Source organism: Ostrea edulis, chromosome 1, assembly GCF_947568905.1.
Source record: "Ostrea edulis chromosome 1, xbOstEdul1.1, whole genome shotgun sequence".
Lineage (NCBI taxonomy): Eukaryota > Metazoa > Mollusca > Bivalvia > Ostreida > Ostreidae > Ostrea > Ostrea edulis.
Genome location: NC_079164.1, coordinates 74,535,792 through 74,558,226, shown reverse-complemented (window position 1 = coordinate 74,558,226; position 22,435 = coordinate 74,535,792). Strand labels below are relative to the sequence as shown.

Genomic DNA, 22,435 nt, shown 5'->3' with positions numbered 1-22,435 from the left:
TAGCATTTCATTAAATTACAATGACCGCTGAAATGTGCATCTTCTTATGAATAAAACGAAATGTCAAATCAAACACGAAAAGATTCCACGAGAACTTAAATTTTACTCTCTTTTTTTTTTATTACAAGTCGATTAATCTATGAAATATCATTGAAGATTGAGTTTTTCTTTAAGATCTGTGCAATTATTACTTATATTTCTAAAACTGCATTCAAGAAAATGAAATATATGCATAGACAAGGTCATGAAATATATTTGGCCTGAAAATGTTTGCTTTCTACACAGAAATTATATAGATCTATTTTTCAGATTTGGAGAGTTTAAGATTCATTATACAAGTTACGACATGTTCCAATTATGTTCCAGTACGTGGAACCCACATTATCTGTTATTTTCCTATACAAATAAGGACATAGTGGGCAACTGTCCTCCCTCCCCTAATTTTTGATAGTAGTGGTGAATGAGAAGAATGAAAGCTTGAAAGTTATGTAATAAACCAATATATCGAAAGACGAGTGTTCCTCCCTCCAACTGAGGGATTTTAAAGATCGCACAAAAACCCATTTTTAATGTTTTTGCTGGACAAGCGAACTTCTCCAGTTGCCCCCTTTCCTCTTGAAAAATGATGCTACGTGCATGAAGATGTCCAAAATCTACAGATATCTTCCTATAATAAACAATCACCCCCATTTAGAGTATGAAAGAGGTTAGGTGAAAACTTTTCAAGATATTGTGTCACAATGAAAATATATTACACTTGGATTGAAGGTCTGTTTTGACTTTGACCTTATGATTCTATATATAAATGGCCAACTACCTTTGTAATACACATTCTTCATGTTGAAATATTTTCACAATATCATTTCATAATGAAAGTCATCATAGACAGGCAAAACGTTGTTCTTTAATAATCAACTAACTTTGTATAACCTAGGGAAGGTCCATGTGGAATTTTTTTTCCAACTTACTGTGTTATTATGAAAGTACAGTAAAGTTACAAATTGAATGACTTGTGACCTTAACCTCATGACCCCAAAATCTATATGGCGTCTTCCTTTAATAGTCAATTACCTTTGTATTGAATACTTTATGTTGAAATTTATTCATTTTAGATATCATGTCACATGGACAGACAAAACGGAACAGAAAATGCAAGTCCAAAGACTTTTACATCTTCAATGCAGGACCCTCATTAACAGGCATCTCTTTTATGGTCATCTCCTTCTGCATATAATGAAAACTGCTGGAGTTATGATTAATGTCATGACAAACATGTGGACTTCAAAACCCCAGAATTTATAGGTGGCTCTCTTCAATATTGTAAAGTACATGTATTTCTGTAAAAAATATTTTTTTAATTTTGGTGAAAAGGCTTTAGCTATTGCATCACAACATTGACGGGCGTGATGCCTATATCTAGGGTTTCCACATTTCAAGTGGGATCCTAAAAATTAGCATTCTTTGCCACAGATGCATTTAAATTGTTAATGCCCCCATAACATTTTATTGAGTCCCATACAAATATGTCTACCCAAAATGGATGTCTTAAGAATATTGGAAAATAGAGGTAGAGGACTGTGGCAACCATGTCTGGCAATCAAACATTTGGTGGGACCTGCATGGTATCCTTACTGAATAGATTTGTAAAGTCTTTCAAGAAATAAATTTCATTTTTGAAAATACCAGTAACTGTGATGCTTTACACAAGCATACTTCATGAAGCATTACAGTTCATGCCCTTATGTCTTTACAGTCTACTTTCATTTCTGTGGGAATTCCCAGCACTTAAAATAGAAGTACTATGTTTATCAAGTCCTTCTGTTTTCATACACACAATGTTCACAACTGCAGTGCCTTCATAAAGAAATGTCTATCATTACAATTTGTAAAAAAGATTGGAAATGTATATATAAATATGATCCAAACTTTGTAATGCACTCATGATGTTCACATAAAAAGAGACAAATGTCATGTACATGTAAATAGTATTTAATGCATTACTCAGAATTAATCTATTGTTCCTCTTGAAGCAGAACTTGTAACAAACAAACAGAAGCAAATACTTCTCTTGAAAGTACATGCTAAAGTTGGACACAACTCACTATTGTATCACATGAAACCAAAAAGTTTGATAACCACAGCATTTTAAATATTTCATGATCTAAATATTGATTTTTCTTTAGAACAAAAAGGAAAAGATTAAATGATCCAATGCTTTAAAGATCGACGTGTTATCAGTTTTTATCAAATTTACAATCCTGTTCTGAAGTATCTATAAATTTTTTATCATTGATAAGATCACAGTGACAGGTACATATGTTTCTTATAGTACCTCTACAGTACCCTGCACTGTCTCAGAGAACAGTCTTACATTTAGATTTGTCCCATAAAACTTAATACAGGGCACATTTTGTAGAGGAGTAAATTCATATAGCATTTTACAACAGATGTGTGTTTAAAAATCACACACACCGTACTTCAATAATTGATTTTAACAGCTTACTGCCTTTTAAAATACTTATCACTGGCCCATGCTGTGTATCGAACACTTGCAAAAATCTTATCTTAATAATGTAACTATATATTTATTTTGCATGTCATAGTACTTATTCCAATGAAAATATGCATGTTTGCCATCCTCTCAGTGTGAATATCGTCTTCCAATCTCATTAATAACAGATCTTTGATCCACTCCGATATTCTGATGTGGCTGATATAATGTAACATCAAAATATTGGAGCAGATCAAAGATCTGGTTTTAATCAGGTTGATCGTTTTCTCAGTACAATTTAAACATGATTATTGGCAACGTATATTTCTCTTCATACATTTCTATGGGAAGAAATATATCATCCAATGCAAGCAATATTTCTTATAAAAAAAACATAAAATTTCAAACGAAAATCTGCATAACTTGCACACATCATTGTTGACACATTGAAACACATCTAAAATAATTGCTTTACAGATCTGCACACGGTAAGCACTTAGTCCATCAGCCACTGCGGGGAATAACAAAATCATGACAACAAAAAATTGTCAACAAAAAACACAAACATCATGTACATTTATACAATTCTCATCAACATGCACATCAGATTATGTCAATCATAATAGAACTGTGCAACACACTTCAGAGTGAATGCCGTCGACATGACACCACGGAATCGGTAACAAATGGCATGATCACAGTTTAGGGTTTCATCATACTGACATAGGAACTTGTTCCACTTCTCTTTACCATCATCTTCAATCACTTCCATCATTTACACCATTCTCTTATGCACAAATGTAAAAGTTGCACCATCTGACAAAAACAAATTTAAAGGTCAATATATAGTATTATTAAACTGTAATATTCTATATCTGTTTATTTTTTTTCTATACATTCTAAAGAGAGTATCTGGGATTTTACTGAGCCATAATGTTTACACTGTAAATGCCTGGGGACTACATGGTGACATTATACCTACTTATATACATTGATGATTGTGATCTATTTACAAATAATACTAAAGGGATGTAAACACTGTTTGCTACAGAACATGTGTTTCTAGAATAAGAAGTGAAAAGTATGATTGTAATAACCAGGTTATTGAGTGAATATCAGGAAATATACCCGCCCTCAGTCTTTGTGTGAACGCAGAATTCACAAGCTTGGTCTGCTTTACTGCATAATGATCTCGGGCAGGCATGTTTCCTGACATTTAATCAGTAACCTTGTTACAAATAGTATTCACATTACAGTTCTGTCATTACAGTATAAATTCACATGTATGAGTGTGTATCTGTGTAAAACAGTATGTGTGTGTGTCTGTGTAAAACAGTATGTATGTGTATCTGTGTAAAACAGTATGTGTGTGTGTCTGTGTAAAACAGTATGTGTGTGTATCTGTGTAAAACAGTATGTGTGTGTATCTGTATAAAACAGTATGTGTGTGTGTCTGTGTAAAACAGTATGTGTGTGTATCTGTGTAAAACAGTATGTGTGTGTCTGTATAAAACAGTATGTGTGTGTATCTGTATAAAACAGTATGTGTGTGTGTCTGTGTAAAACAGTATGTGTATGTGTCTGTGTAAAACAGTATGTGTGTGTATCTGTGTAAAACAGTATGTGTGTGTATCTGTATAAAACAGTATGTGTGTGTGTCTGTGTAAAACAGTATGTGTGTGTATCTGTGTAAAACAGTATGTGTGTGTATCTGTATAAAACAGTATGTGTGTGTGTCTGTGTAAAACAGTATGTGTGTGTATCTGTGTAAAACAGTATGTGTGTGTCTGTATAAAACAGTATGTGTGTGTATCTGTATAAAACAGTATGTGTGTGTGTCTGTGTAAAACAGTATGTGTATGTGTCTGTGTAAAACAGTATGTGTGTGTATCTGTGTAAAACAGTATGTGTGTGTATCTGTATAAAACAGTATGTGTGTGTGTCTGTGTAAAACAGTATGTGTGTGTATCTGTGTAAAACAGTATGTGTGTGTCTGTATAAAACAGTATGTGTGTGTATCTGTATAAAACAGTATGTGTGTGTGTCTGTGTAAAACAGTATGTGTATGTGTCTGTGTAAAACAGTATGTATGTGTATCTGTATAAAACAGTATGTGTGTGTGTCTGTGTAAAACAGTATGTGTATGTGTCTGTGTAAAACAGTATGCATGTATATCTGTATAAAACAGTATGTGTGTGTGTCTGTGTAAAACAGTATGTGTGTGTGTCTGTGTAAAACAGTATGTATGTGTATCTGTATAAAACAGTATGTGTGTGTGTCTGTGTAAAACAGTATGTGTGTGTCTGTATAAAACAGTATGTATGTGTATCTGTGTAAAACAGTATGTGTATGTGTCTGTGTAAAACAGTATGTATGTGTATCTGTATAAAACAGTATGTGTGTGTGTCTGTGTAAAACAATATGTGTGTGTGTCTGTGTAAAACAGTATGTATGTGTATCTGTATAAAACAGTATGTGTGTGTGTCTGTGTAAAACAGTATGTATGTGTATCTGTATAAAACAGTATGTGTGTGTGTCTGTGTAAAACAGTATGTATGTGTATCTGTGTAAAACAGTATGTATGTGTATCTGTGTAAAACAGTATGTGTGTGTCTGTGTAAAACAGTATGTATGTGTATCTGTGTAAAACAGTATGTATGTGTGTCTGTGTAAAACATTATGTGTGTGTATCTGTGTAAAACAGTATGTGTGTGTATCTGTGTAAAACAGTATGTGTGTGTATCTGTATCAAACAGTATGTATGTGTATCTGTGTAAAACAGTATGTATGTGTGCCTGTGTAAAACAGTATGTATGTGTATCTGTGTAAAACAGTATGTGTGTGTCTGTGTAAAACAGTATGTATGTGTATCTGTATAAAACAGTATGTGTGTGTATCTGTGTAAAACAGTATGTGTGTGTGTCTGTGTAAAACAGTATGTGTGTGTATCTGTATAAAACAGTATGTGTGTGTGTCTGTGTAAAACAGTATGTGTATGTATCTGTATAAAACAGTATGTATGTGTGTATCTGTATAAAACAGTATGTGTGTGTATCTGTGTAAAACATATGTGTGTGTATCTGTGTAAAACAGTATGTATGTGTATCTGTGTAAAACAGTATGTGTGTGTATCTGTATAAAACAGTATGTATGTGTGCCTGTGTAAAACAGTATGTGTGTGTGTGTCTGTGTAAAACAGTATGTGTGTGTATCTGTGTAAAACAGTATGTGTGTGTGTCTGTGTAAAACAGTATGTGTGTGTATCTGTGTAAAACAGTATGTGTGTATGTCTGTGTAAAACAGTATGTATGTGTATCTGTGTAAAACAGTATGTATGTGTGTCTGTGTAAAACAGTATGTATGTGTATCTGTGTAAAACAGTATGTGTGTGTGTCTGTATAAAACAGTATGTATGTGTATCTGTGTAAAACAGTATGTATGTGTGTCTGTGTAAAACAGTATGTATGTGTATCTGTGTAAAACAGTATGTGTGTGTGTCTGTATAAAACAGTATGTATGTGTGTCTGTGTAAAACAGTATGTGTGTGTGTCTGTGTAAAACAGTATGTGTGTGTGTCTGTATAAAACAGTATGTATGTGTATCTGTGTAAAACAGTATGTGTGTTTGTCAAACAGTATGTGTGTATGTCTGTGTAAAACAGTATGTATGTGTATATGTATAAAACAGTATGTGTGTGTGTCTGTGTAAAACAGTATGTGTGTGTGTCTGTGTAAAACAGTATGTATGTGTATCTATATAAAACAGTATGTGTGTGTGTCTGTGTAAAACAATATGTGTGTGTGTGTCTGTGTAAAACAGTATGTGTGTGTGTCTGTGTAAAACAGTATGTATGTATCTGTGTAAAACAGTATGTGTGTGTGTCTGTGTAAAACAGTATGTGTATGTATCTGTGTAAAACAGTATGTATGTGTATCTGTATAAAACAGTATGTGTGTGTATCTGTGTAAAACAGTATGTATGTGTATCTGTATAAAACAGTATGTGTGTGTATCTGTGTAAAACAGTATGTATGTGTATCTGTATAAAACAGTATGTATGTGTATCTGTGTAAAACAGTATGTGTGTGTGTCTGTGTAAAACAGTATGTGTGTGTGTCTGTGTAAAACAGTATGTATGTGTATCTGTGTAAAACAGTATGTGTGTGTATCTGTGTAAAACAGTATGTATGTGTATCTGTATAAAACAGTATGTATGTGTATCTGTGTAAAACAGTATGTGTGTGTGTCTGTGTAAAACAGTATGTATGTGTATCTGTGTAAAACAGTATGTATGTGTATCTGTGTAAAACAGTATGTGTGTGTATCTGTATAAAACAGTATGTGTGTGTATCTGTGTAAAATAGTATGTGTGTGTATCTGTGTAAAACAGTATGTGTGTGTATCTGTGTAAAACAGTATGTGTGTGTCTGTATAAAACAGTATGTGTATGTATCTGTATAAAACAGTATGTGTGTGTATCTGTGTAAAACAGTATGTGTGTGTGTCTGTGTAAAACAGTATGTATGTGTATCTGTATAAAACAGTATGTGTGTGTGTCTGTGTAAAACAGTATGTGTGCGTATCTGTGTAAAACAATATTCTCTATCTTCATTTTAACAACATCCAACTGTACAAAGCATGTAATTTAGAATATTTTATTCAGGAGTTTGATTTTTAACAATATATTGTTTTGAGTTACAAGGAAAATGGATTTAGCATGCTTCTAGAAGAACTATGAGGTAGCAGTGAATCATATGAAAATTCTTAAACTCCAAATCAAGGTTTAAGATAGAAATGTGCTAAAATGCATTTATCATACTTTCAAGTAAAATGCTTAAATATCATTGTAAATTGTAAATTCTGACTGGTCCGAATTTTTGTTGTTGTTGGAAAAACATGGGAATTAAAGCAACATCCTCCAGAGTTATAGTTCCTGGCAATGGGAAATGTTTACATAACAACGGGTTATATTACAAAACAAGATGCCCACAGGCCTTATCGGTCAGGTCACCGAGTAATTAGCTACAAGTATCACTAGCCCCAAGGATATAATGATTTTCCTGTTCTGCATATCTAAGCTAAGTTGTAATGTTCAGAATCAATATATAGTAAGACGTGTTCTTAATACACAAATGCCCCCGAAAGCGCCCATACTGATGTAAGACTTGACATAATATATGTTACATTAACACCATGTGACTATTTTGGACCCGACCTAAAGTCAGAACACTGGGGTTGTGAATTTCACAGTTTTGGTACAACATTTTCTGCTTTTTTTTGAGGTTTTTATGTAGCATCATCAAACTTTCAATCGATAGACATTTAATCACTATGACCATTTTGACTCCACCCTGGTACCAAACCCCTATTCCTGGGATCATGAAATCTACAATTTTGGTAAAGGGTTACCTGCTCCTTCTAAATATCTGTTTTGTTTCAATTTAGTATCAATAGCATTAAAGATGTCATCTATATGTTTTCCACATAAACACTACATGCCAAGTTATGTCCCACCCAGGAGTCCGAACCTCTATCCCTGGGGATCATGAAATTCATAATTCTGGTTGAGGACTTCCTGCTTTTATACATGACTATGCATTTAGTTTTTTTCCTTCAGATGTGCTGTTGTAGAAAATTTTTCTGAAAATTTGTCAATTTTTCACAGTTTTTGTCCTACCCCAAGACCCTATGGGCACAGTAATCCTGAAATTTACAATTCATGTCCCCCATGTCCCAAAGATGATTCATACCAAATTTGAAAAGCTATGTAAATGTCTGATCACATTGAGATGAAATTATGATATCATATCATATATATGTAACATCAGGAAAAGACGCGTTTCATTCTCACATACATACCATTGTGAAAATAGATCCCCAGCTGAAGGGAGGGGTGCCAAGCCCCCGCCTAGGTCTGGAAGTTTGGACAGATCTGGGAGATTCCTTATATGAGACATCAGCTCTTGTCTGACCACACCCACTTTTTCAAGTCGCTGTTTGGACTCCTTAAACAGAGAAAACAAAAATTCATAGAAAAATAGCATTGGCACAGTTCATATGCATTTGCATAACAGATTGCATACATTTTTGTATCTTAGAGACATATGGTATATATATCTGTACATGTTAATACAAAATATTACAGTTCATGTACATCTACATCGTTGGTATTAAAGAATCTAGCGGGAAACCACTTTTGCTTCAGCAACATTTAAATGTCAATGTTCCTCTATTCAATATATGGATGAAATATTGCCAAAACATTGTAAACAAGAGGCCCACAGGCCTTATCGGTCACCTGAGTACTAGTGGAAAAGTATCAATACTCCCACGGGCGATGAAATCTAGAAAAAAGAATTCCTGTTTTGAATATCTAAGCTAAATTCTAATGTTTAGAAAAAGTATAAAACAAGATGTGTTCTTAAAACTTCACTGCCCTCAAAAAAAGCATACACTGATGAAGGCTTTAAATAATATAATAGGTGTATTAACATTAAAAGATATGACTAATTTGGACCCATCCTAGAGTCAAAACCCTGGGTTGTAAAGTTACCATTGTTTGTACATCCATTTCTGCTATTCCTAAGTATGCATTTAGATTTTATACAGTATCAGCAAACTTACACATAAATATTGTATACTAAGTTGGCCCCACCCTGGGGTCAGAAACTCTACCCCGGGGATCATCGAATTTACAATTTTGGTAAAGGACTACCTGCTCTTTCTAAATATCTTTTTAGTTTCAATTTAGTATCAATAACACTAAAGAAGATGTTATTTAAGTACTTTACACATAAACACTATATAGTAAGTTAAGCCCCGTCCTGGGGTCAGAACCCCTATCCTGGGGATCATGAAATTTACAATTTTGGTAGAGGCCTTCCTGCTCTACATCACTATGCATTTCATTTTTCTTACACTTGTGTGGTTCTTGAGAAGATTTTTGAAAATTTGTCAATTTTGGGCAGTTTTTGCCCCACCCCTAAGGCCCCAGGGGTGCAGGAATCCTGAAATTTACAATTTATGCCCCCCCTGTCCCAAAGATGCTTTATGACAAATTTGAAAAGAATTGGAATGATAATTATCAAGAAGAAGTTAAAAATGTCTATTGTTCACACATTTAATAATTGACCATTTTGGCCCCACCCTGATACCAAAACCCCTACCCCTGGGATCATCAGGAATTTATTATGTGTACATCACAAGTCACGAATTAAAGCATATGCTGGTGAAGAAAGTCTTTCTCGACAACAAATATACATTGCTGTCTTTGCTAGACTGTCCATGTCAAGCTTAATCACCCATCCCTTTCTCCAGTATCCCGAACAGATATAAAAAATAACCTTTGTTGGGGGCAACTGACGTTACATTTCTTCGATTTCATTTTGAAAGACGTTAGGAATGACATCATAATAACGTCACCGAACACAGGCATCATCAGATTTTGGCATGTCAGACCATCGTACTTGGCGTGATGCGCCTAGAAATGACAGACCATCACACTTTGGCGTGGCGCAAATATAGGAAACTGACCATTGCACTTTGGCGTGACCATCGTACTTTGGAACGACCATCGCACTTAAGAGTCTTACACATATACAAACAATTAATGTCGATGTAAAAGATACAATGTCTTACAGGAATACACCTGTTGTAATATCTGTACAAGAAATACACCTGTTGTAATACCTGTACAAGGAATACACCTGTTGTAATACCTGTAGTTTTTCTTCTCCTTTCACAACATGTTCTTTTTGGCACATTAGAAAATCACGCAACATTTTCCCCACTTGTTTCCTCTCCTCTAGTTCGGCATTCAGACGGAAGTTGTATTCCGACAACAAAATACAGGCATCTTCCACCTGACGGAACAATTTCACAGCTGTTTCCTTATCTACAAAGAAATCAAGAAAAGATTTTCAATAATCAAGAATGTGCTTATTATGTCTGATTTTAGGATACATTTGTAAAACAATTTGAGAAATTTCTTCTTTAATCTGAAATTTTTTGACTCAATTATATTTGCAACTGCTTACAGATAAATTATGGGTCAAATTTGAAATTCAGAAATGCTTCACAATAATTCACAATTACTGTAGATTTCTAAATATATGTAATGAATTCATTATCGCATAAAATTATTCGCTTTTATTTTTCTGTTACATGTAATAACTCTGGATCAACAGACCACATGTGAATTCATGTGCACACGATTTGACGTAATCGAGTCATTTAAAGGACACATCGCATGTTTTTAAACTTTTTATTTTTTTCAGCAAAATTAATTCATTTCATGCCTAAAACTACTTTACGTGTGTTTTAAATGAAACAGTTTGCGTAGTTTTCGAGTTTGAAAGCGATGAAATTCAAATCTTGCGATATGCATATTTTCTTCGATATTTTACGCGCCATTATCTGTGACGTCATATGCGACCTTGAGCGAGATGATTTGAAAACAGTTGTTAGCCATTTCATAAACAGATTAGATTTAATTGACAAACAAACAATTATCACATTAACGGCTTGTAAATAACACTGCATTAGGGTGTTTTGTGCCGTTTAAGGGTGTACTTGCTGTCAGTAGAGAGGATTTGGACTGTGTTTTCTTCAATTTTCGAAGGAAGGTATGAGTGACAAGACGTGAATATTTTTTGTCGGCACAACTTTGCCATTAAAAAACCCAGTAGAATTGGTCCCTGTACTTTTTCAAACAAGCACTTGGACAAAGACGTAGATAAACTGCGAGAAAATTGTTCTATCGAAGCTACGCACTGTTACATATAGGCCTATGGCATATGCTTTCCGTTCTGCTCTCGAATTCAATACACACTCGCACCAACTGATCTTCACCTTGTAACAACATATAGGCAGAACTTTGCTAGCAGTGTCTACCAACTGGTAGTTTAAAAAAAGAAATTTAAATATAAAAGATAATTGAACTTTCAATTATAAATAATAAAATATGATATTTCCCAACTTTGAATTGAATTATTATGCTTTCATTTTTTAAAGGAACGTGTGTACGTGTTTACAACAGCATGCCGCGCTCCCACTTCGTGTAGATAAAAAATAATAATGATTAATAAAATTGCTTGAATAAATAATTTAAAAGTATTGTGATTTTCACAATAAGTTTGATCATTTTTATTATTTTTTTCCAAAATGTACCCGTGACAGTAGTCCTAGCTAGTTGCCAATGATACGTAATTGTATCATAATTTAGGCCTATCTAACTTCTCCAAAAATAAATTTAATAATAATTGCACTGTTTATTTCAGAAAAGCAACAACTCTAATTACAGTTGTTTACAGAAATGATATTACCAAATAGTGTTTAGACAGTGATCCCATGTAAACATCATTTACTCGCAAAATGCAGATTTCATACCCGCTTCCCTCGCTACATTTGGGTCGTTATTTGTATGTACTGGTGGCTAAAAGATATAAGACTCAGGAAATTTGTCAACATCGAAATAAATGTTATCCATGATAAATAAATTAGGCCCCTAAAACCCGAGTTTTTAAACATATCTAACACTACTTTTACAACAAGTTGATTGACGAAGGTCACATATGACATCACTGTACCACGTGACTACCTATCTAATTAACTAGGCTTTTTGAAATCAGGGCTTAGATTTAAGTCCGTATTGTGGCTAATTATCGCAATACTTCAGCGAACGAACTATTACAATTAATTTCTATAAGCATAAGGAAGACAAAATACATATTATTCTGTATACTTTGAAAACACGAGATGTGTCCTTCAACTATATCACTGTTCGTTATCTTCACCTTTCATCAAATGCTTGTGTAAAATAAGGAATCTACAGGCATTTCACATGGAAGAAAAGACTGACCCGTGATTTTGGTCAAGTGGTTGACATCAGAGACCTCTGGTGGTAGGGCTGCTATCTTCTCTCTCACAGCCGCATCACTAGATGCTGAATGTTCCAAGTCAGATAGTCTCTTCACTAGCTCTTCCGCCTAAAGGCACAACTTATAACTTTATATACACAAGATAAAACACAATCTTAATCAAAATGTGTGCACTAGCTTTCTCCGAGCTTCACATTTCATCATTCTGCACAGGGGCCTTAATTGCACAAAAGTTTGTTATGTTTATTAAAGTAGACCTATACTCGGCCTACGTCACAATCAGATGTAAATGCGGAACCACGCTTCCGTTTTCCGAAATGTGATATTTTAACAATATCCATTCAATTTTTACATGACGATACGAGATATGAATATCCGATAACAATTCCTTCTTGGGTGTTCTTATCTTCTTATCAGTCATATTTTAAGTTGAGATTTTGTGGTGTGTGGTTTTTTTTATAGGGGGAGATAGAGATGATTATAGCTTTAGAAAAAATTGGTTGGAGAACAAACAACAATTTGGTGGATGCGGTTGTGTCAATTACATTGTACATGTCCGTGAGGCATTCAGTGCACATTGGCTATTCATGTATGTAAAAGTTTTACTATGATCCAAATGTTCAACATATGGAATTGCGGGGCATCAGAAAGTGGGGGAGACAGATGGGAAAGGGGGGAGGTCAGACCAATTCAGATTTCCACAAGCATCATGATAATATTTCTTTTGTGAGGATCCGGGTTAGAATAGGTTCCAAATTATCATCAACAAAAACATGGTACTCTCGTGTAAAAAAGAAAAGTTCACATTTCGTTTCTCCAGTGACCACAAATATCGTAGTTGTGTTCGCTGTTACAATGTTACAGATATTGACGCAAGCTTCAAAGATCAGCTGCAAATAATTTGTGTTATTTCACCGACCGTCATGAATTTGTCATTCTTTCCTCATCCTCTCTCCTTTTTCAAAATTATTGGGGCGGCATCTATTAGTTCCTTATTGAGATTGCATCTACTTAGACCGGCGTAAGTGTTGTACGTGTACATGTACATACATCCAATTCATGTACATGTAAATGATTTCATGACCTGTAGAGATTCATATAAAACTTTGTCTCAGGATATAAGATATATCACACATTACACGTATGCATTAATCATATAAGCAAAATCATCAAAATTCAGTTTGTTACTTTGGTTTTACAGTTACATTGTGCAAAGCCTTCTCTAGAATCCCCCCCCCCAGATATTAAAATGTAAAATTTAATTGTAAACCACATGTATCTTATAATAGTTATAGTTTAGCATAGTTCAAATTATTATCCAAGGTTGTAAATATGCTCAAACTTCACATGTCTTACGAAGATATGATAATGTATAATTTTTCAAGATTTTAAGTATGGGGTGTACTTGTAGAGCTGATAGCTTCTAAAATAATACGTCAACGTATGATTTTCTTACTCAAATCCTTATTCTAAGATAATAATCTGTAAATTAAAAACAATTAATTCAATTTTTAATTCCATAAAAATTAGGGAAAAGACCAATAGTGACATCAAATGGTATTTCCTACAGTATTTCTTTTAACATATTTGGGCTCACAAAGTATACATTGTGAAAATATTCATTCCAATTTATTAGAATAAATGATTATATATCATTAAATAAAGGGTATATAGTCTAGGTTGCTTATTACAGCCCATTTGTTTGGGAAAATAATAATTATTAAGAAAAATAAAGAAGGAGGAGTGCATTTTCCTTCATGTTGATGGGGTGCTTACTTTTGAGAAGCAATAACAATGAAAATAGTATGACAACATATATATTTTTCAATGTCTATCTATTTCTGGAATATATATCTATCTTGTAAAGGCAATTTTTCCATGATTGAGTCCATTTAAGGCTGAGTATAGATCTACCTTAATACATACATGTGTATGTCAGTCAATGCTATAAGAATGCAAGCATTACTGGCAATTTGACTTTCATATTAAGTTATCTAACCCTCATGTAACTGGGTCCAGATCTCGACAGAGAAACATGAACTTCAAGACATATGACATTTTTTTTTTTTAACTTTTCTTCTTAATTTTTTGTACAGTTCAGTATCAAATCAAACTGGCAGTGTTGCAAGATTTTGTGTAAACCTTTTTTCTGTATCACTAATCAGAAAAATCAGTTGAAGCATTGAGTTTCTACTTGAACAGAACGATAACCGACATTTTATTTCATTTGAATATGGAAAAAAAAACCTACATCTGGAACTACTGGATTTTCATCTTTAGGCATTGCTTCTATTTCCTCCCGAAGAGAAGGCATTTCATCCATCTTCTTCCTCTTTGCAGGGGGAGTGGTTTTTTCATTGTTTTGTACTGAAAAAAAATACAACTTATTAAGTGTTTGTCAATAAGACCTATAATCAATGTTTATAACACTTTGACACACGTGTGTGAAAACGGCACTGTCTTTTTAATTTATTTAACCTCTGTAAGTGGCAGATGGCAAAAGCAACTGACTAAAGAACTGTTCTGAAAGGACCAATAGCATCATTTCAATGAAACACTGCTGATAAATGAAAATGCAAATTCTTATATCTTGAACTTGTTTAAATGGTCAACAGTCAGTGTAACAAATACAGGTCTAATACAGTATTTTGGTGAATAATGGACTTTTGTAATTAATGTATTTTACCTGATCTGTGATAAATGTCAAATTTTCTGTCTTTTTTTTCTCTGTCTTTTCCTTTTTTTGTGATTGAACAACTTCTTATTAATCAATAAAAGTCACAAAGCACACTCTAGTCATATGCTAACATTACATAAGTGATGTTTCTGCACTGGGAAGTATACAACTCACACAAGAATTTCACCCCAATAACCCTCAACCTTTATCCAAATGACTGTTGTCAGGATTCTCAGATCATCATTTCATCTGTCACATTTTTATCTCAAATTTTTCTCTGTCCCATCAAGTTCGAGATAACAGGGTTAGACTTTATAAGGTTTCAATGTTCTCATTTAAATCTATGACAAGGATGAACAGACTGTGAAATTTCTGTCTCACATTTTATGTGTAAAGCAAATTTCTGTCTCACATTTTATGTGTAGATCACATTTCTGTCTCACATTTTGACATCTCTTTCAACAGCACTCAAAACACTTTACAGGAAGAAAAAAAAATTCAGATTGTCAATGTAAAATGTAATCAAGAAAATATTCAGAAACCTTTCCATGAGTAGATCTATATGTGATCTGAAATTCAATCCCTCAAGACATGCAAAAATATTTGAATCGATTCAAAATCAAAGTGTCTACACTTACAATATAACTAGTGGAACTATACTGTGTATTAATCAATGTAGTAAACTTCCCACCACTGATGTAAGATGCACATAATTTGGAGAGCTTTGATATATCATTTCAAATTTAATTCTGCCATTGCTTTTCATGAATACGTTATACTTGATATCAAAAACAATCTGGATGAAAATCTAAATGCTGCAAAGAAAAATAAAGCACAGTGTTTTTCATCAGCACCTTTGAACCCCTTCTTCTTGAGTGTCACTACATATTCCTCCACCTTTTTCTTGCGTTGGGATTTCAAGTCAGAGTCTGAGACAGAAGGCGCTACAAAGACAAATCAAAAGCCCACTGTACCAAAATTTTCCCACAATGCAATGGTTAAGTGTTTGGTCTGATCAACACTGTGTTGTCATGGTGATCAGCAGCTCCACTCAAATGCACACACTGTGAGGACCGCTAAAACAAACTGCTATGAAATTCTAGAGTACAACTTTCGGAATTTTGTCCTAGCTTTATCAGGGCAGATGATAACAAAATTACTAGCAATGAACACAGAAAAATGCAAGAAAGCTATTGGAAAAAATGTGGAAATAGTGGAAGAACAGGAAGTTACTGAGATGTACAACTTTTTTTTAATAAGTCGAACAAACAGTCTATTCCAATTGTTTCTCAGTGATATGACTAAAACACATACAAATCTTTAAGAAAAAACCCACAAATACAAAACATAGCCAGTTGCCAGGCATGCAATATACTAAAGAAAACATACTCCTTTATAATAGAGGTGTCAAAATACAGTAAGAAGTTCTGAAATATACTATAAAAAACATGAAATTATAACCATGTGTACTGCAATGTTATACTAGCTTACATGTTTTTTCAGACTTTCCCCCATACAATAAAAATGAAATTAGTTCAATGTAACTTCTTCACTTTTTATTTTAAAACATTTGAGTTGTACGACTTTTTTTGCCATTTTGTTAACTTCATAATATATAGGCGTATTTATACATTCATTTCCAAACAAGGAGATCAAAACAAAGGATATAAGAATTGTAATTAGATATCAGTTCGGGTTCTCGTAACGAAACATGTATCTCCCATATCAGTATTGTGACACCCCTACTCTATATACCCATGCAGTGATCTTAGTAGATTTATAAAGCTCATAAAAATAATCATATCAATATCAGTTACATATTATCATTAATTCATAGCATAAATTGATCTGTGTATTGGTCTGCCAAAAATAAACATAGCAGTAAATTGTTTACTGTACCTCCAGGTTTGCTCTGACGCATTTGATCGATGAAATTCTTGCTGTAAACACCTCTTTCTTCCCATATACCCAAGATTCTATCCACAGATTTTTTAACTTTGTCGTCTGCATCTCTGTTTAAGAAAACGGGTCATTATGGTAAAATCGCTTTAAACAAGAGCAACTCTCACTCTGCTAAATACACCCGACCAACATATTCAGTAATGCAATCACAGAGAGGATAAATATCCAAATAAATCTTTGAAGAATAAAAAATATGGCTCTAACAGTGATCATTCAACACTTTCTCCAATATTTTAAAGTATCAATAAAATGTACTGTAAGTTCTAAGATGACTTTCATAAACTGAAGAACGAATCCACTTTAATATAGCTGAAATAATGTAACCCTCTCCAACAATAAAAATAGTCAGCTATAGTGCAGCTAACTTTAATAATTAAAAGTATAACTTTAGAAGCAAAATTATCACTTTTCAATATATACTTGGCACTACAATCACAGGGAACATTTACACCACATTTGATGATCCTAGCTTTATTAGGACCGTTTTTCCTTCATGATTACATATGAAAGTATGATCTTGACCTTTGACCTTGTGAATAAACAGGCATTTTCATCTCACCAAGAAGAACATGTCTACCAGGTTTGATAATCCTAACTCTTTTAAGGCTTCCCACAATGTGCTGATGGATGAACAGATAAAAAATACACACACACAGAAACCCACATGTTGATTATGCTTCAGTTCTATCTCCATCTCTGTAGGTTAATTTGTACCAATTCACTCGTTCTCATCAATAAATTATAACTTAAGACAAGCAAAGTAATTCTGGTGTCCAAAGAAAGGCTTTGTCACAAGGAATACACATGTGAAATATGAAAGCCATATCACTAACCATTCAGAAGTTAGGCTTAGGTAAAGATTTTTAAAAGTAGATCAAACTCCAAGGTTAAGGTCATGTGGTAAAATAAAAACATTTGGTACCAAAAGAAAGTTCTTGTCACAAACAATACATATGTGAAATGAAAACCCCAGTTCTAAACATTCAAAAGTTATGACCAAAGTTAAAGTTTTTCAAAAGTAGGTCAAACTAAAAGGTCAAGGTCACAATAATCAACAAGAGATGTTTGTAAAACATGTATGCCCCCCCCCCCCCCCAATGGTGCAAAATTGAAAAGGGTTATACACACACATCATTTAATTGAGAGTAGTATCATCAATTCAAAATATTGAGCAGACAATATCTTCCTATGTCAAGATTGGATTGACCATGTGACCTAAAAATCAATAGGGGTCATCAACTCCTGAAGATGTACCAATGTACCAAGTTTAATGTCTGTTAAGCAAAGGGTTCTCAAGATATTGAACGGACAGTATATTCCTATGTCCAGTTTGACCCTTGACCATGTGACCTCAAAATCAATAGGAGTCATCTTCTCCTGAAGATGTACCAGTGTACCAAGTTTAATGTCTGTCAAGCAAAGGGTTCTCAAGATATTGAGCAGACAGTATATTCCAATGTCCAGTTTGATCCTTGATCATGTGATCTAAAAATCAACAGGGGTCGTCTTCTCCTGAAGATGTACCATTGTACCAAGTTTGATGTCTGTCAAGCAAAGGTTTCTTAAGATATTGAGCGGACAGTATATTCCAATGTCCAGTTTGACCATTGACCTTTGACCATGTGATCTGAAAATCAATAGGGGTCGTCTTCTCCTGAAGATGTACCAGTGTACCAAGTTTGATGTCTGTCAAGTAAAGGGTTCTCAAGATATTGAGCGGACAGTATATTCCAATGTCCAGTTTGACCCTGACCTTTGACCATGTGACCTCAAAATCAACAGGGATCATCTTCTTCTAAAGATATACCAGCGTACCAAGTTTGATGTCTGTCAAGCAAAGGATTCTCAAGACATTGAGTGGTCAATATATTCCTATGTCCAGTTTGACCCTTGACCTTTGACCATGTGACCTCAAAAATCAAATGGGGTCATCTACTCCTTAAGATGTACCAGTGTACCAAGTTTGATGTCTGTCAAGCAAAGGGTTCTCAAGACATTGAGCGGACAGTATATTCCTATGTCCAAAGTAGATTGACCCTTGACCTTTAACCTCAAAAAACAATAGGGGTCCTCTTCTTTTCATAACCAACCCACTAATGAAATATCATTATGATCAAGTGAATGGTTCTCAAGATATTGAGCGGACAACATGTGGTCTACCGACCAACCGACAGGTGCAAACCAATATGCCCCTCTTCTTTGAAGGGGGGGGGGGGGGCATAAATATTAAGGGGCATAATGTTTTAACCTATCTGTTTGTCCATCTGTCTAAAACTTTAACCTTACTTATATCTTTCGAATGGTGAATGATAGGATTCTCATATTTCGTATACATGTGCATTCCTTGTGATAAGACCTTTTTTTGGTACCAAAGTTATTGACATTCATTATAACTTTGACCTAGCTTGGAGTTTGACCTACTTTTAAGAAAAATGAACCCAGGCAATTTCTCCTGAACTATTTAAATCAATGTAGGGCTTCTATATTTTGTCTGTAGATTCCTTGTGACCAGACCTTTCAATTGTTTCTTTCTTGCCAATGGAGGCATTGTGTTTTACAAACACAGCTTGTTTAATTCAAAGTTTATCTTTATTCTGATTTCGTGAAAAAGTGCATATTTTTGTACCATTTTCCTTTCTGCAAACATTGAGTCTCAAAGGTAAGCCTATGGTAGAAATTTAAATCATGTTCTCCTATGTTCTTTAATTTAAATAAAAAAACAAAAACAAGCACTAATGCCAATGTTTTCAGCAATGAAAATGATGACACAAGATAAAATCAATATATGCACCCAGGGGTGCATGAGCCGAGTTGCATGGGATACATTGTAAAGTCAGGAATGATGTGGCATATTTATAATTGTGAAGAACTAATTTCAGTTTTAAACTTTTCGAGTTACTGTCCAGAAACCATATTTGTCTGAAGTTTTCAATCTATTTTCGGTCACTGACTGTGACCTTGACCTCTGACCTTTTTTATCCAAAATCAATAGAGGCCTTGTTTTGCTGGTATCCAACAATATATCCAAGTTTCATTTGATTCAAATTAAAAATTTTCGAGTTATCCTCCGGAAACCAAAATCTTTTGGAATTTTAAATCTATTTTCGGTCACTGTGACCTTGACCTTTTTTTCTCCAAAATCAATAGGGGTCTTCCTTACCTGGTACATAACAATATTTTCAAGTATTACTTAATTCGGATTTAAACTTTCTGAGTTATCATCCGGAAACCAAATATTTCTGAAATTTTCATTCTATATTCAGTCACTGTGACCTTGATCTTTGACCTTTTTTCTCCAAAATCAATAGGGGTCTTCCTTACCTGGTACCCAACAATATATTAAAGTTTCATTTGATTCAGATTTAAACTTTCTGAGTTATCATCCGGAAACCAAATTTTTCTGAAATTTTCATTCTATTTTCGGTCACTGTGACCTTACCCTTTGACCATTATTCTCCTGAATCAATTGGGGTCTTCCTTACCTGGTACCCAATAATATATCAAAGTTTCATTTGATTAGATTGTAAACTTTTCGAGTTATCATCCGGAAACCAATTGTTGACGCCCAACCGCCTGCCCGCATCACCAAACCAATAGCCGAGTTCAACTTCGTTGCAACTCGGCTAAAAATTCTTCTGAGTCGTATTCTATTACCATAGTACAAATTTACAAGAAATGGAGTGAAACTGGTTGTATATATTACCCTGGTAAGTTGTATATATTATCATGGCTTTATAATTCAAGAACTGAAGTTTGGAAAAAAAAAATGTATGCAAATCTCAATTTCTGACATGCAAGTTTTCCAATTTCTAAAAGACCAAATTAGACCCTATCATGTACAGCTCTTTGCTAACAAAACAAGTTCTGTGACAGTATTGTAATATACATTGTGCATGCTGCAACGAAACTTAGATCTATTTGAATCTGTAATATCCCATACTTTGTAGATATTTTGTAGGCATCAGGTAGAACTGTTGCGAAGTCTTTTGTAAACTCTGGACCCTTCTTTTTACTGTTTTGTATGACATCATTTGCCAGGTACATAAAGGTCAATCTATGAGTGGCACGCACTGAAATAAACCCAAGATCAACATTACATATTTACAGTACAATCTTACATATTCTACATTGATATCAGTATACCCTTAGGATACATTGAACATAAGTCACTTTGTATCCAACTTCCTAGTTCAATATAGAAATCATTCTGCTTTTCTAAAAAAAAAAAAACAATATTCATGGTTCAATGTTTTGGGAGCTAACCAAAAAAAAAAAAAAAAAAAAAAATCAGCTTTGATTTTATATATCTTAATAAACAAAACATGTGAACTATAACTTATATTAAACTAAAACATGTTAACTAAAAGAAAATATATACATACTTTACATTACATTCATAACTTTAAATATTATAAACATATTACATGTACTACTTTTTTCCACGGAATCATAATTCTGTGTGAAATAAAGATTTCTGTTCAATCCGCGAGTAAAAAAATTACATGGATTTCTTGGATTGCCATTGTATGTCTTAGATATACATTAAGTATGCTGGGACGAACATCAGTGCAAAGCGCAAATTTTAAATATCCCACGCAGAAAAAAGTATGTCTACGATACTGAGGCAAAGTTTCAATTTAACATTTCAAAGCCAATGTTTTAAATTACCAATTGAGCATTAGATAGGAAAAGTCTGGGCATTCTATGCTTTCAAATATATCGATTTTGAAAAATATTAGAGGCATTTAAAGTAAATCTGATCCATCAACATATACTGCAGTATATACTACAGATATACTGAAGTCAGAGTTTGAAATATTCACATCCACATTTGTCACAAAGTACCTTATAAAAGTCTACCAAACTTTGAATTATTTTAAATATATATATCACTTGCTTGCATTTACATTAATAAACCCTCATTGAGATATTATTGTCATAATGATGGTACATAAATAATGGTAAAACGACATGCCGCACTTTGACGATGTTGATAAGAGTTACAAGTGCATTTCACACACCTGTCAAACCTTCAAAACCTAGGTTCTTTATTAATTTCCTTGCGAATAATTCACCAAATAAAACGCATCTTTTCTGAAGACAAACTGAAAACTGTTATCAAACTTAGGTATATTTATGTTAGCATTCCATATGCTGTAAACAACAACAGAAATGTTGACAAACTAATTTCGACCTACCTCTTTGCATCTCTCTGAGCCATACTTGAACGATGGTTTTGGAATGTTTGCGATGATGAATCAACCAAAGTGAGAGTGTCTGTATGCTTTGCTGTGTATTATTTAACTCTCCGAGTTTCTTAACAAAGTTGCTATCGGAAAAAGAGGACATTTTCCTCTTCACACCACCTGCCTCTCTAAAACCAAAACAAAAGTTGTCTTCCTTAGCGGAAGTGAGAAAGAATTTTCCA

General features: G+C 33.8%; 1 protein-coding gene across 2 annotated transcripts; it reads right to left on the bottom strand.

Moving 5' to 3' along the window:
* Window positions 1-1,973: 1,973 nt before the first annotated feature.
* Window positions 1,974-22,420, bottom strand: LOC125681886 (regulation of nuclear pre-mRNA domain-containing protein 1B-like). 2 transcript variants are annotated; one of them, XM_048922150.2, is made up of 9 exons: window positions 22,206-22,417; window positions 20,948-21,077; window positions 16,945-17,057; window positions 15,900-15,989; window positions 14,620-14,735; window positions 12,350-12,476; window positions 10,209-10,384; window positions 8,350-8,495; window positions 1,974-3,307 (listed from the first exon to the last, which is right to left on the bottom strand). In XM_048922150.2, coding segments are annotated over exons 1-9 (1,050 nt in total). In that variant the 5' UTR covers window positions 22,357-22,417; the 3' UTR covers window positions 1,974-3,306. The 2 variants fall into 2 exon arrangements, with proteins under 2 accessions (XP_048778107.1, XP_048778100.1); XM_048922143.2 differs by lacking the exon at window positions 15,900-15,989 and having other exon boundaries at window positions 22,206-22,420.
* Window positions 22,421-22,435: the final 15 nt, after the last annotated feature.

What these genes read in the sequence shown, in the direction of transcription:
- LOC125681886 (XM_048922150.2), bottom strand. Translation starts at nt 22,356, where the DNA reads ATGTCCTCTTTTTCCGATAGCAACTTTGTTAAGAAACTCGGAGAGTTA. An exon ending in AAAATCCAGTAGTTCCAGAT is followed by an intron (nt 12,477 to 14,619) that starts GTAGGTTTTTTT and finishes TTGTGCCTTTAG; the next exon opens with GCGGAAGAGCTAGTGAAGAG. An exon ending in CCACTTGACCAAAATCACGG is followed by an intron (nt 10,385 to 12,349) that starts GTCAGTCTTTTC and finishes ATTTCTTTGTAG; the next exon opens with ATAAGGAAACAGCTGTGAAA.